General features: G+C 43.6%; 1 protein-coding gene across 2 annotated transcripts in view; it reads left to right on the top strand.

Moving 5' to 3' along the window:
- Positions 1-13666, top strand: part of TENM1 (teneurin transmembrane protein 1) — a 735430-nt gene that overhangs the window by 685393 nt on the left and 36371 nt on the right. For both annotated transcript variants that reach the window (XM_070604355.1, XM_070604354.1), the window contains 2 exons: positions 5119-5485; positions 6916-7426. In XM_070604355.1, the coding sequence (XP_070460456.1) occupies positions 5119-5485; positions 6916-7426 (878 nt within the window). The remainder of the gene's footprint in view (positions 1-5118; positions 5486-6915; positions 7427-13666) is intronic.

Raw genomic sequence — 13666 nt, 5'->3', positions numbered from 1 at the left:
CAACTCCTAATGAGCTTTGACCTTCTCAGCCAAACAGAACAACCTTTCAGTTGATTCAAATGAGGTAAAGCAGGGGCCAGACTTGGTGAAGAGAGTGTGGAAATGCGTCCACTCTTCTAGATGAGAAATCAGATGGCATAGGGGCTAAGAGCACATATCTGAAAATAGGGATATTAATAGTTTCTTTCTCAAGTGATTACTTTAATCATATAAAGTAATAATCCATGTAAAGAGCCTGACATGTAGGAAGCACTCAATAAACAGTAGTTACTTTTACTAAAGGCTCAGATGAGTGAGCCTGTAGTTTTATAGATGTTATTGATTAGGATCAGTTCAAAGGAAGGGGCAGCACCTATTCATATTTAAAAAGTAGGTCAATTTAAAGAAAAATATTGTCAATAATAGTGCAAGTGGTGTAGGGGTAAGGCAAAATTCATGACGATGTTATGTGGACAACTGAAGTCTAGGAAACAGAGCTGAAAGGGAGCAACGTTGAATAGTAACTGGATTCGATTTCCTCTAGCTCTAAAGGTCAATGACTCTGAAGCCATTGTTAGTGATAATACCACTTACCATCCCTTACCTTGTCCAGGCGCTGGACTGAGCACCTTGTGTCACGATCTCATTTAACCCATGCAATAATGCTAAAAAGTAGATAGACTATCATTAGCCTCTTTTCCTTGTTACAGATGAGGAACCCAGAGACCCATAGAGGATACCTAACTTGCCTAGGGTTATACACTAGAAAAGGAAGGGACCAGCCTTCAAACTGTTAGAGACAGCCCAAGCATACAAATTATGGTCTTTCTCCACATTGTGGCATTAAGTTTATAAGTGAGGAATTTTCTAGTTTAATCTAATCAAGGGCTCATATTTAGATATTGCTTTTACACACGGATTTTCCCCTATAGGATTCTGCTGCTTTATAAACTGCTACTTCGGTCAAAATTAGCTGGATCTTTAACCAACCCTGAGACTGGCTGACCTGAGAGTCAAGTCCCTTCAAGGCACATTTTCAATTAGCAAAGAAAGACATAGTGCTGTCAAGGCTTGACATCCAGACCAAGAGCTCTTTTCTGCTCAGGGTTATTTCCCAGGGAAGGTTGTTGGAGATGGGCTCATACCACCAGCTGGCGGCTACACCAGTGACCTTTAATGCTAGTTTAGCTTAAATACATTTTGACATTTCAAATAAATTAATATATTTTTACAAGGTGAGGCAACTGCCACAAATTAGGCCAAATGGTTTGCCTGTGGGCCAGGTCACTAGGTAGATGTACCAAGGCTTCGCTGCTGCTCCTACATCTCTTTCTGCTCCCACTCCCCAAAAGGAAATATTTATTTCTCCCCAGAAGCCACTCGGACAAATGCCAGCAGCCCTCAGAGACTAACCTTAGCCACACCTCAGCAGCGTATAATTCTGGGGTCCCTTGGCAACTAATAGATGCTAATTATGACTGCCGGATTCAGCTCGAAGACTCCCTTCCATACGTTAGGTTGTATGTTATGGAAATGCCTTGGTAGTAAATATAGTGTTTCCATTGAGTGGGTATAAAGTGCCAGTTCCTTGAAAAATTACCTGGAAATGGGAGTATTTAACATGAGAAGGATATAAAAGGAACTGACAACCTAAGAGAGGTGAAAAGGTCCAATTTCTAAAAGGCAGACCCTAGACTGCTAAGTAGCCACACATCTTTCATCCGAGCAGATTTCCTAGACAAGCTGCCCAGCTAAATCAAATGGGAATTAGAGGGATTCTGTGTAGCTAGTATAGAAAGTGTCTCAGAATCACAAAGGCCACTTTAGTCACAGGAAACTGCCAGAGGGTGACTTACCCGATGGAAAAGAAAACAAACAGACACAATAGCTGGTGTATTTTTGAGGTAATATTAAATCTAATAATAAACATGACACCGATAGTATTGACTTAAATCAAGTTGGGCGAGTTGGAGAATTTAACAGCTTATCTTCCAACTACCAGCCTTTATCTCAGAGGCCCCTTGACAGCAGAGAACAGAGTCCAAAACATGTCCTTCTCTGACTCCTGCCAGGTGTGTGCCATCCCTGGCCCTCTGCCCTGGCCTCAGCTCTCAGAGTGGGGATAATTAGAACGTCATTCCTGCCAGCTTTGTTTTTTCTGGGTCACTGATTTCAGATTTGATCAAAGTAGGAGCATTGTGCTGAAATAAATTCACTTCCTCTACCTCAGCCAGCCCCAGCTTATTTCCTGGGGGACCATGCTCCATAGGACCAGCGCACACAGATGCTTCTCTACAAACACAGTAGTGTATATAGAGGTCCCAAGAGGGGGCACGTGGTGGAGGAGGAGTCGGCACCCTCTGCAGCAGCAGGCGCTCACTCTCCCTCTCGGCGGCAGGGCTCTGCCATACACAGGCTTCAGATAGACGTGCTGAGGAACGTATCACTGCAAACTGCTCTGGGAGCTGTTAGGGCTGGTGTTTAATGTTTATCCAATGGCCTCAGTCTGAAAGGCTCTGTAGAACATGCATAACACAAGTTCAGCTTTATACTCCATTAGCATTCACATTCCTAGCTGCCCAGAGGCATATGGTACTGACCAGAGAAGGCCAGCCTGTGTGGAAGTTGAGGGCATGCAGAGACGTGGGGACAGAATGAGGTTGCTGGGCGTCTGGGAGAGACACTCAGAGACAGGGGGCAAGGAGCCCCAAGTGGTGCAAGAGGCGAGGTCAAAGACAACCTTTGTCTTCTTTACAACATCAACAGTTGCTCTCCATTAGGAGAATTAGAGGAAGGGCCTTATCTCAGACTGGCATTGTCCACTTCATTACTAAGTGTAAGGCCTCTTCCAGCTGGGGAAACAGTGGGCCTCAGGATGCAATGACAGTGCAGATCTTGTTTTTAGACTTTCAGGTTCAATGAGAAAAACAAAGCTTTCCTTGGGCTTTCACTCAAGGCAAAAAGGAGGAGAGGAACATTATTGTTACTATTTTGACCAGGAATGGGACAGATTTTTCTGCCTTTGTCTAGCCTTAGAGAAGAGAAATAAAGTACAGAATACGTGAGTGGTGGGATGGAGAGTATATGTAACACTGTTCTCTGAGGCGTGCCCAGTGATAAATAGCAGCTATCAAGGAGACATCAAGGCATTGGGCTAACTCTTGTATCCAAAAAGGACCTAGAGCGGAGCCATGTTTGGTTGGCCTGTGTGTCCCCAGTGCCTAGCACAGCACTTGGCACAAGGTATACCAGACGCAGACACACACATACATACCAGTCCTTTTGCTTCTAACTCCCTAACGTGTCTCAAATCCATCTACTTCTCTCCATCCCCACTGTTGCCATCCTAATTCAGGCCACCATCATCCCTCACCTGGGCCACTGCAGACCACTGCAGGAGCTTTCTAACCGGTGGCCTGCCTCCCATTTCACCTCTTCCTGCAATATGGCTCAACAGCAGCCAGTGTGATCCCTGTGGAACCCAAATATGACTATGTCATACCCTTACTTAAAGCCCTTCAGTGGTCTCCCGCAGCCATCAGTATAAAGCTGGACATGTACCTCCCTCCGTTGTCTGGTGTATTAGTCAGCTAGGGCTACCATAACAAAATACCACAGACGGGGTGGCTTAAATAAGAGAAATGTCTTTTCTCACAGTTCTGGAGGGTAGAAGTTCAAGATCAAGGTGGTGGTAGGTTTAGTTTCTCCTGAGGCCTCTCTCCTTGGCTTGCAGATGGCTACCCTCTTACTGTGTCTTCACATGGGCTTTTTCTCTGTGCAGACACACTTCTGATGTCTCTTTCTCTTCTTATAAGGACACCAGATTTGTTGGATTAGAGCCCCACCCTTATGAGCTCATTTAACCTTAATTACCTCGTTATAGGCCCTGTTCCCAAATACAGTCACATTAGGGATTAGGACTTCAACATGAATTTAGGAGGGACACAGTTCAGTCCGTATACCTAGCCACTGTCTACTTCCTGATTCTCATTCTTCACCACTCCCATAAACTCAGCCTTACTGAATTGTTTGTAGTAACCTGGATGGGACATACTGTCTCTAACCTCCACCTCTAGACCTTCACCCACGCTGTTCCCTCTACCTGGATTGCCCTCAACTCTGCTCTGTCCTCCCATTTTCACCTCATTCCTCTCCTACTGGTCATTTCAGGCCCTGCTTCGGTAGCACCTTCTCTAGGAATACCATGCCTCCTGATTTCCAGTCTGGGTGAAGTGCTCTCATACCCTCTCTGCTGTCTCCTTCTCATAACATGGGAAGTAATTGCCTAATGGCTCCTCCAATGGCTCTACTAGACCATGAGTCATTTGGGGGCAAAGGCTGTGTCATGGTATTCTTTTGCATCCCCAAAGCCCGGAGAAGGTACTCAGCATTCAGTGAAAGAACAAATCACTCTGCTTCTTTGCAGAGGAAAGGGAGATATGGAGTGAACCAGGCCAAGCTAGGCGGCACTGCGCTACAACTTAGGATTCCAAATCATCAGCTGATGAAACGTACCTGAGTATTCCACAAGATGGATGCTAGGTCTCTGCTAATGGAAAATCCTCTCCCAAAAGGTTGCTATTAGAGTAAAATCTGGTTTCTCCAGCACTCTGTTTTCCAGAAGCCTCTATGACTTTACTCTTCTATGCATCTACAGGACAGTGGGAGAGATTTGCATATCATAGTGACACAGAAGCCCTAGAGCAGTGGTCCTCAGACTTCAGTGTGCACCAGAATCATCTGGAAGGCTTGTCAAAACACAAGTGGCTGGGCCCCCACCTCCAGAGTTTCTGATTCAATAGATCTAAGTTGGGGCCTGAGAATTTACATTTCTAACAAGTTCCAAGGTGATGCTAATGCTGCTGGTCCAGAGACCACACTCTGAAAAACACTGCTTCAGAGGATCCTTCTGGAATTATTGAAAACAAATTTACATTATTCTGGGAATTTTAAAGTGATAAGTATGTTTACGAGAACATTTGATCAACCATTTGATCTTCCCCCAACTTTGCCAGACAACACCAACGTTGCTGAAATTCATGAGACGGGGGTAACCAATAAACCAATTTTTCTTTCAAGGTAAGACTGCCCCGGAAAGATATTGTAACCTAATGGTGTGTATTCTGTTCCTTTCTGCAGGTGCGATTAGAGTGGCCAACAGACCTTGCAGTCAATCCCATGGACAATTCATTGTATGTCTTGGATAATAACATTGTGCTGCAAATTTCTGAGAACAGGCGCGTGCGGATCATTGCAGGGCGCCCCATTCACTGCCAGGTGCCAGGCATCGATCATTTCTTGGTCAGCAAGGTGGCAATTCACTCCACTCTGGAGTCGGCTAGGGCCATCAGCGTCTCCCACAGCGGGCTGCTCTTCATAGCTGAAACAGATGAAAGGAAAGTAAATCGCATTCAGCAAGTTACCACCAATGGGGAGATCTCCATCATGGCTGGTGCCCCCACTGACTGTGACTGCAAAATTGATCCCAACTGTGACTGTTTTTCAGGTATGACCTTTTTAGCAATTCACCAGCTCCCCTTCTCTGTTTTCAAAAGAAAAACGTGCGTCAGAAAAGTCAAAAGGAAAACAAAGGTGTTGCTTGTGAACATTGGCTTGTGCAAGGGAGAAAGCAATGGGTTGGGGGTCAGACAGCCTACTATCTGGTAATAGTTCTGCAACTGACTCACTGAGTTGCTCTAGGAAAGCCACAGAACCTCTTCATGATTCGCTTAATTCATCTGTTGAATAGAAATACCACTTGTCTCAGTTGTATCACCTTGCTGATTTGAGGATAAACTAGTATAATAAAAATTTTGATACTTGAAGAAGTTAAGACCACTATACAAATGTAAGATCATGATATTATTTGTACTTTAGAGAAAGGAAAACTAGGTAAAACCTACATGTACTGATTTAGCTAAAGAAAAAATTACTTCCTGTAAGTGACTGGTTTCCAGATTAGTAGTGTGTGCTATTTGGAGCCTAAAGGGACTAGAGCAGGCCGCTTTGGGGACACATGGGCAAAATTAAATTCCACAATGAAAGGTTCTCAGGACATCAGTCTGCTATTGCACTGTTTAAAAAATATCCAAAACTTTCTCCATAATCAATAGTGCCCTTTACTTCCAATTGAAATAGAAAAAATAAAAAGAGCCTTTTCCCCAAAACATGAAGTAGATATTCCAGATATCAAACAGTTCTCTAAATGTCAATAGATACATTTATAGCTGGGACATGGAAACCGCTCCATACTGCATACAACCCTGTTAAACTGTTCATCCAGGCCTGAATAGTTCTCTTAACCTTTGCCTTTCCTTGGGCCAGAGGAATCAAGAGCCGGTACCTTGGTCAATAGGACTTTTGATCAAAATTTCCAATGTTTTCCTGGACAATTAGTTTTATAGTTATTTTGCTAATTTTTATCTTTCATTCAAGGCAAATCTAGTGTTTACTCCAGTTCTCAAATTTCATGTTCTGAATCCTTGTTGCGCTTATAGACTTAGTGTACTTTGACAATGTGACAATGGAAATTAACGACAGAAAGGTCCTCTAGGCACAGTAGCATTCGAAAGCCCTAAAATAGTTGCTGCAAGCATTGACGGGCATAAATCTCATGGATTTCCAGCCAGATTTTGTGTGGCTGTCATTATTTGCTGTTTTTGCATCTTGCAATACAATAGATACCAAACAGCAGGATTGAGGATTTCACAAAATTGGTGTTAACTGAGATAATTGCATCTTACTGTTCGTCTTCAGTGGTACTGACTCCAGAATTTTGAATAAGTTTCAAATTTGTCGAGGAGGGCATGCAGAGAATGCTGGTTCACTTATTGTTCCTTTTAACACGATTCTTGATGCACAATGATTTCCGTATATAGTATGTTCCTATAAATACTTGTGATGACAATTATTAAAATCACGGTCTTTCTCCCATAGGTGATGGTGGCTATGCCAAAGATGCAAAGATGAAAGCCCCTTCCTCCTTAGCAGTGTCACCTGATGGTACCCTTTATGTGGCAGACCTTGGGAATGTTCGAATTCGTACCATTAGCAGGAACCAAGCCCAGCTGAATGACATGAACCTTTATGAGATTGCTTCACCTGCTGATCAAGAGCTCTACCAGTTTACTGTCAATGGAACCCACCTGCACACCTTGAACTTGATAACAAGGGACTATGTGTATAATTTCACCTACAATGCTGAAGGTGACTTGGGTGCAATTACCAGCAGCAATGGCAATTCTGTGCACATTCGCCGTGATGCAGGTGGGATGCCCCTTTGGCTTGTGGTCCCTGGTGGGCAGGTGTACTGGCTGACTATAAGTAGCAATGGAGTCCTGAAAAGAGTGTCAGCCCAAGGCTATAATCTGGCCTTGATGACCTATCCAGGAAATACAGGACTTCTGGCTACCAAAAGTAACGAAAATGGATGGACAACCGTCTATGAGTAAGTTTCTCATTCTCAGCATACGCTGTGTTAGATTTTTATTTGAAATTGCATTATAGTGGGAAAATGGCTTAGTAATTGCTGGGTATTGCTTGCTATTTTCTCCTAACAACCACAATAAAAAAATAAAAAGTCAAGGAGAAAATTTTACTCAACTCCTAGGGTTTGGACCCATTTCTCCAGAGCAGTTTTGCAGAGCATAATAATAAAAACATAAACTGAATGAAGAATCAAGTGTGGCACTGCAGGAGACAGGAATGAGGTAGAAGTACGTGTACTCAAGAAATTTATAGCATAGCTGGGAGAACAAGGTAAAATTTCGTTTAAATCACAAACTAGAAAATATTTCTAAAGCAGCAAAGAAGCAGTGTGGTTTAACTAGTATTTATTGATCCCTGTGGGGTTTAATGAATGAATAAATGAATGTGTGCCCAGCCTAGCCCAGCCCAACTCAATATAAGTTGCTGTGGGAGGTAAGAGAGAACTTAGAATATAAGAAGTAGACCCTGGAAAGCAAGTGTGAAATGATGTGGCGCAAATGCTGAACAGGAGAGGCTGCATTCATTGCCTGCTTTTGTGACATGTGGAGCCAAATGCTCCTGTATCACCTTGGGCTTCCTTGGTTTCCCTGTACAAGTCAAAGAATCCAGCGCACTTGGGCATTCACAGACTGGATCTGTGATAACTTTGTTTAACTAGAAATTGACACAAGATGTGTCTGACAGCACGCTACTGGGAGGTGTCATGGCATGGAAATAGAGATCATTGTCCTTGCCTTTTAAAGCGTTGACAACCTTGTCTGCAAGTCAACCTATTAAGAAAGCTAGTCTGCCAGTACTCAGCAATCATCTTTCCCAAAAAGGGAATTGCTGAATTTTTAGCCAATTAATTGAATGAATATAATCCGTAGAATCTGAACCCAGAACCGGAAATGGCATTAAAGTTGAAGAATGTGAGAATTGGTGATATTAAGTAGGAGTGGTTCCAAGTGTGACTAATCTGTGAGGTTGTAGAGAATATGAAGAGAATATGTCCAGTCTCATGAAAGCCTCCTGAGGAAAGGAACAAAACAATTGGCCTTCAGGTTTTGGATCATTTCCCAAAGAAATGCCACTTATACAAAAGAGCTGGACAGCTATTTTAGTTTCACTTAGAGAAATGAATTCAGTTGTTTCTGTTAGAAGTTTTCCTCTATTTTTTGAAAAATTTCTCTTACATCTCAATAAGAGTAATAAAAGCCACTGCTCACTGAAGCTTTATTATGTGCCATGTACTAGGCTAGGTGATTTACATACATTATTTTATTCAATCCCCAAAATAACAACATGGGCTAGGTGCTCCTAGTATGCCTGCTTTATGGATGAGGAAACTGAGACACAAAATGGTTTACTTGTCCTGATTCACACAGATATCCAGAATTCAAACAGCAACAGCCAACATTGTTTAATATACTTAAGAAAGATAAAGTTTCTAATGAGAACATCTTTTTTAAAAATTCATGCAAGATCACCCTGCAGCTGAATTTAGACAAACTATTTTGAAAGCTAGTAGTTGACTTCAGTCAAGCAATAAGAAATGGCTGACAGGGCCAGCCCAGTGGCATAGTGATTAAGGTTGCACACTATGATTTGGCAGACCAGTGTTCGTGGTTCGAGTCCCTGGCACAGACCTGCATACTGCTCCTCAAGCCATGCTGTGGTGGCGTCACACGTATAAAATAGAGGAAGATTGACACCGATGCTAGCTCAGGGACAATCTTCCTCAAGCAAAAAGAAAAAAAGAAATGGCTGAGGTATTAACTAGTTTTCAAAATAACCAGTTTAACCATTTATTTATCAAATCATCACATTGTGCACTTTAAATATATACAATTTTATTTGTCAATTATACCTCAATAAAGCTAGAGAAAAAAGACACAAGGTAACCAGTTCAACCAGTCATTTATTTATTCAACAAATGTTTACTGAGCAGCTACTATGTGCCAGGCAATGTTCTGGTGCTGGGGATACAGCCATGAACAAACCAGATGACAAGCCCTGCCTTTATAGAGGTTACATTGGTCTGGAGGGAGACAAGTAAAATGCACAGGACTTCAGATGGTGATAAATTCTAGAGAAAATAAAGCAGGGTAAGGGAGATTGAGAGTGTGGGGCAGAATGGGTTTCTATTTCAGGTTGGGTGGTCAGGGAAGGCCTCCCTAAGAAGGTGACATTTGAGTAAATACCTATGGAACGTGAGGGAGTAAGCCATATGGATTTCTTGGGGCAGGGAAGAGAGAGAATATTCCAGGCAGAGCAAACAGCAAGTGCAAAGGCCTTGCAGCAGGAACAAACCTGACATGATCAAAGGGAGGTAAGGCAGCCACTGTGACTGGAGAGGAATAGAGTAAGAGGACTGGGGAGATGAAATCAAGGAAGTGGTCAGGGCTACTTCATGTAAGGCCTTGTAGGCTCGGTAAAGACTGACTTTTACTCTAAGTAAGAGGTGGAACCACTGAAGAGTTTTGAGTAAAGGAGTGACGTAATCTAACCTACGTTTTTAAAGAATCACTCTGTTTTGAAAACAGACTACATGGTGGAAGCAGTGGAACATAATGGTGGAGAGCAGAGGGGTTTGCAAATAATCCAGGCAAAAGATGGTAACTTAGACCAGGGAGTGGGGGGATAAGAAGTGGTACAATTCTAAATAGATTTTGACAGTAGATCTTTCAGGACTTACTGACTGACTGGGTGTGCAGCGTGGGAGAGAGAAGGGTAGAGATAACTCCAAAATTTTGGGCCTGTGCAACTGGATGTTGGACTTTCCATTTACCGAGATGCGGAAGACTATGCAAGACGTACGTTATACTGGATGGGAGATCAGGAGTTCACTGTTGGATATGATCAGTTTGGTTAGGCATCCAAGTGAAAATATCAACTAAGCAATTGGATATATGAGTTTGGAATTGAGGGGAGAGGCTGCAGCTTTGAAATTTGCAGATCCAAATTTGGCATCCACCAGTGTTTAGATTGTATTTAAAGTCATGAGCTGGGATGAGATCTCCATGGAAGCGAGTGTAGACAAGGAAGAAAAGAGATCTGATGACTGAACCTGGAGCACTTCAATGTTTACAGTTGAGGCTATGAAGAGAAACCAGCAAAAAAGACTGAGAAGGAAAGTCCAGTGAAGTAGGAAGAAAATCAGCAGGATGGGATGTCCTGGAAGCCATGTAAAACAGGAAGAAGTGATCAGCTGTGTCACATACTCCTGATAAGTCAAGTAAGATAAGGACTGAGAATTGACTATTCAGTCTAGCACTGAGGAGAACATTGTTTGCCTTCAGAAGAGCAGGTGCTGTGGTGCAGTGGAGGACAAAAGCCTGAGCAGAGCGGATTTCAGAGAGAATGGATACATGCATGTTCATAGCAGTATCATTCATAATAGCCAAGAAGGGGAAAGAACCCATGCCCACCAAGTCATGAGTGGACAAACAAAATGAGGTGTACCCATACCATGGAATAATATTCACCTATAAAGAGGAATGAAGTACTGATTCATGCTACAATGCGGATAAACCTCAAAAACATTATACTAAGTGAAAGAAGCCAGACACAAAAGGACAAATATTGTATAGTTCCTTTTATATGAAATGTCCAGAAAAGGCAAACTCATAGAGGCAGAAAGTAGATTAGTGGTTGCCAAGAACTGGGGAGAGGAGTGAATGAGGAATGGTTGATAATGAGTGTGGGATTTATTTTGAGGGCGATGGAAATGTTCTAGAAGTGGTAGCAATGTTTGCAAACATTGTGAATGTACTGAAAGCCACTGAATTGTATACTTCAAAATGGTGACTTTCATGGTTTGTAAATTATATCTCAATAATAAAAAGAGAGCAACTGGGAGGAGAGAGATTGGAGACAGCGAGTAAAGAACTCTTCTGAGGAGCTTTGCTGTAAAGAGGAGCAGAGAAATTGGAGTGGAGGGGAAACGGAATAAACAGAAGGAGTTTTTAAAAATGAGAGAAATAACAGTATGTTTGTTTGCTGATGAAACTGATCCAATACAGAGGGAAAAATTGATGATACCAGGTAGAGAAGAGAATGTTGTAGCCAGATCAGTGTGCCTGATTTCCACTGGCGGCACGTTGATGCAGGCACTGTGTGGCAAGCAGGATACTAACGGGGACTGGAGCCCAGGCTCTTACCAGGAGTTGGCAGGCAGTGAGTGAAAAGGTATCAACTAACATCGTTTTGTTGAATAGTCAATCTTAAGCCACTAAGAGTTGAGAAACGCAGGCATTCACATAGGGGTAATCATGGAATATTCTGGCCACAAAGAGACATTAGAGGTCACTTTACAAATGAGGAAACTGAGGCCCAGAATAGGGAAGTAACTCGCCCATTTGCATTGCTAGTTGGCTGGGTCTCTAGTCAGGTCTTTGAGCTTCTAGTCCAGTGCTCTTTCCACTGATGCCCCACTGCCTTCCAGGAAAAGGAGGAGGATTTGAGATTACGAGAGTGACCATGGGAAGTCTGGGGAGCTAGATTTCCCCTCCAGTAGCAGGAAAAGAGCAGTATGATAGCACCACGAGATAGACAGGGTGGCTGAAACTCCATTTCTTCCTTCTCCCTCCTTCGTAACTCCAGTCAGAATTATGCTGAAGCCTCTTGAACAAATAGCGTCTTTGGGGAGGAGAGGTTCCCTCTTCCTCCTGAGGTGATCCGTTCCAGTGCTGAACAGCAGTCCTCAGTGAAACATTGCCCCGTCCCTTCTCGCCTGCACATATGGGAATGAGCGATTTCCCAACCCACGTAATGTAACTAATTCTTCCTACAGTCTTCTCTGTACAAAATCTGACTTCTTTCACTTTTATCCTCCAGCGCTTTAGCCAGTTCGGAATACTCCTCCGAGTTTCCCCTTGTGCTTCTGAAGCTGGGGAACACAGAATTGGACCTACTATTCCAGTCAGAGGCAGAGCCATGCTGAGGTCGGTAGAAGGTGGCTATGCCCCTGCTGCCAGGCCCTTCTAAAAGAACTCGAGCCTTTCTCTGAGGTGAGAAGGAGCCTGCCTTCTCTGGCCAAAGGGGACAAGTGGTTTGCCAAGGTAGAAATAGGAATTCTGCTCTGAGATGAGCGGCAGAGAAACAGAAACAGAAGCAAAATCTGGCAGGATGGAGGACTGCTGTGCAGAGGTTCCTAAGCCGGTGATTCCTCCAACTTTCAATTATCTGTGGCAGCAGAGAGGAGATATGACACAGATGACCCTGAACAGTGGAGAATTCAAATGGGATTTTAAAATGCATCTTGTGTGGTGGTAGTGTGAGGGCTTGTATTGTGCAGTGTGACGTTGTTTAAATAGTTCATTGATTTTCATAATTCCGTTTGACTTGGACCGGGATCAAAATTGCACACCCCAAGTATTAGTACTTGATGCTTGACTGCCCCTAAGTGTCCTGAGTGTCAGGGGAAAAGCTGACCACAGAGAAATGGCTAACAGGGAGGTGACTGTCAAGGCAAGAACGCTGGCCAAATGAAGCAGGGGTTCTGGCCCGAGGGGCTGGCGGGCTCCTAATTGCAATGACCCTGCCATAGTGGAGGTCCAGGGGAGGGGCCCAGCAACTCACACAGCTTGTTTCTCAAGCACTTCCCTGGCAAAGGCTTCTGCTGTACTAAACTGAAAAGGTCCCTGCCTGAGGCCAAAGCGTCAGTTGTGTCACTGCTGCTGGTCCAGCTGAGCTGACAGTTCCTCAGGCCCTTGCCCTTTGTGGGAGGCCTCCGCTGGAAGGAGACTGTGCATTTACATGATCTCGTGATCCTCAGTCTTCTGTATTCTCTCTGTTGCTTGACTTTGGTAGCACGCCCCTCACCCCCCACCCTCCGTAAAACGCCATTCACTGACAACTTGGAAAAGCCCTCATAATAGCTCTGGGTGGCTTCTAGGCTGTTTTACAGCTGCTCAGTTTATGGAAGGTGGCTAGTGAGGGATTCTCCCTCCTCCCTGATAAGATTAGAAGGGGGTAACAAGGTAAACAAGCCGTGTCTCTGGGTGAGATAGTTGACTGGGCATAGAATGTGATTCCCATGTAGAACTGGTCAGTCCAAACACGTCAAAATATTTCCAGTGCTTTCTAGAATCTCAGAGTAGGGAGGGAACTAAGGCACTGTGTGGTCCAGCCCCCTGCCTCTAGGCAGGTGAAGGATTTCAATTCAGCAAGAAGAACATAGAATTGTCAACTGTTCCTTCAGGTCTCCAAAGACAGA

The sequence above is a fragment of the Equus przewalskii genome, chromosome X (genome assembly GCF_037783145.1).
Source record: "Equus przewalskii isolate Varuska chromosome X, EquPr2, whole genome shotgun sequence".
NCBI classification, from domain to species: domain Eukaryota; kingdom Metazoa; phylum Chordata; class Mammalia; order Perissodactyla; family Equidae; genus Equus; species Equus przewalskii.
The sequence above is the reverse complement of the archived record's forward strand: the minus strand, read 5'-3'. Positions and strand labels throughout refer to the sequence as shown.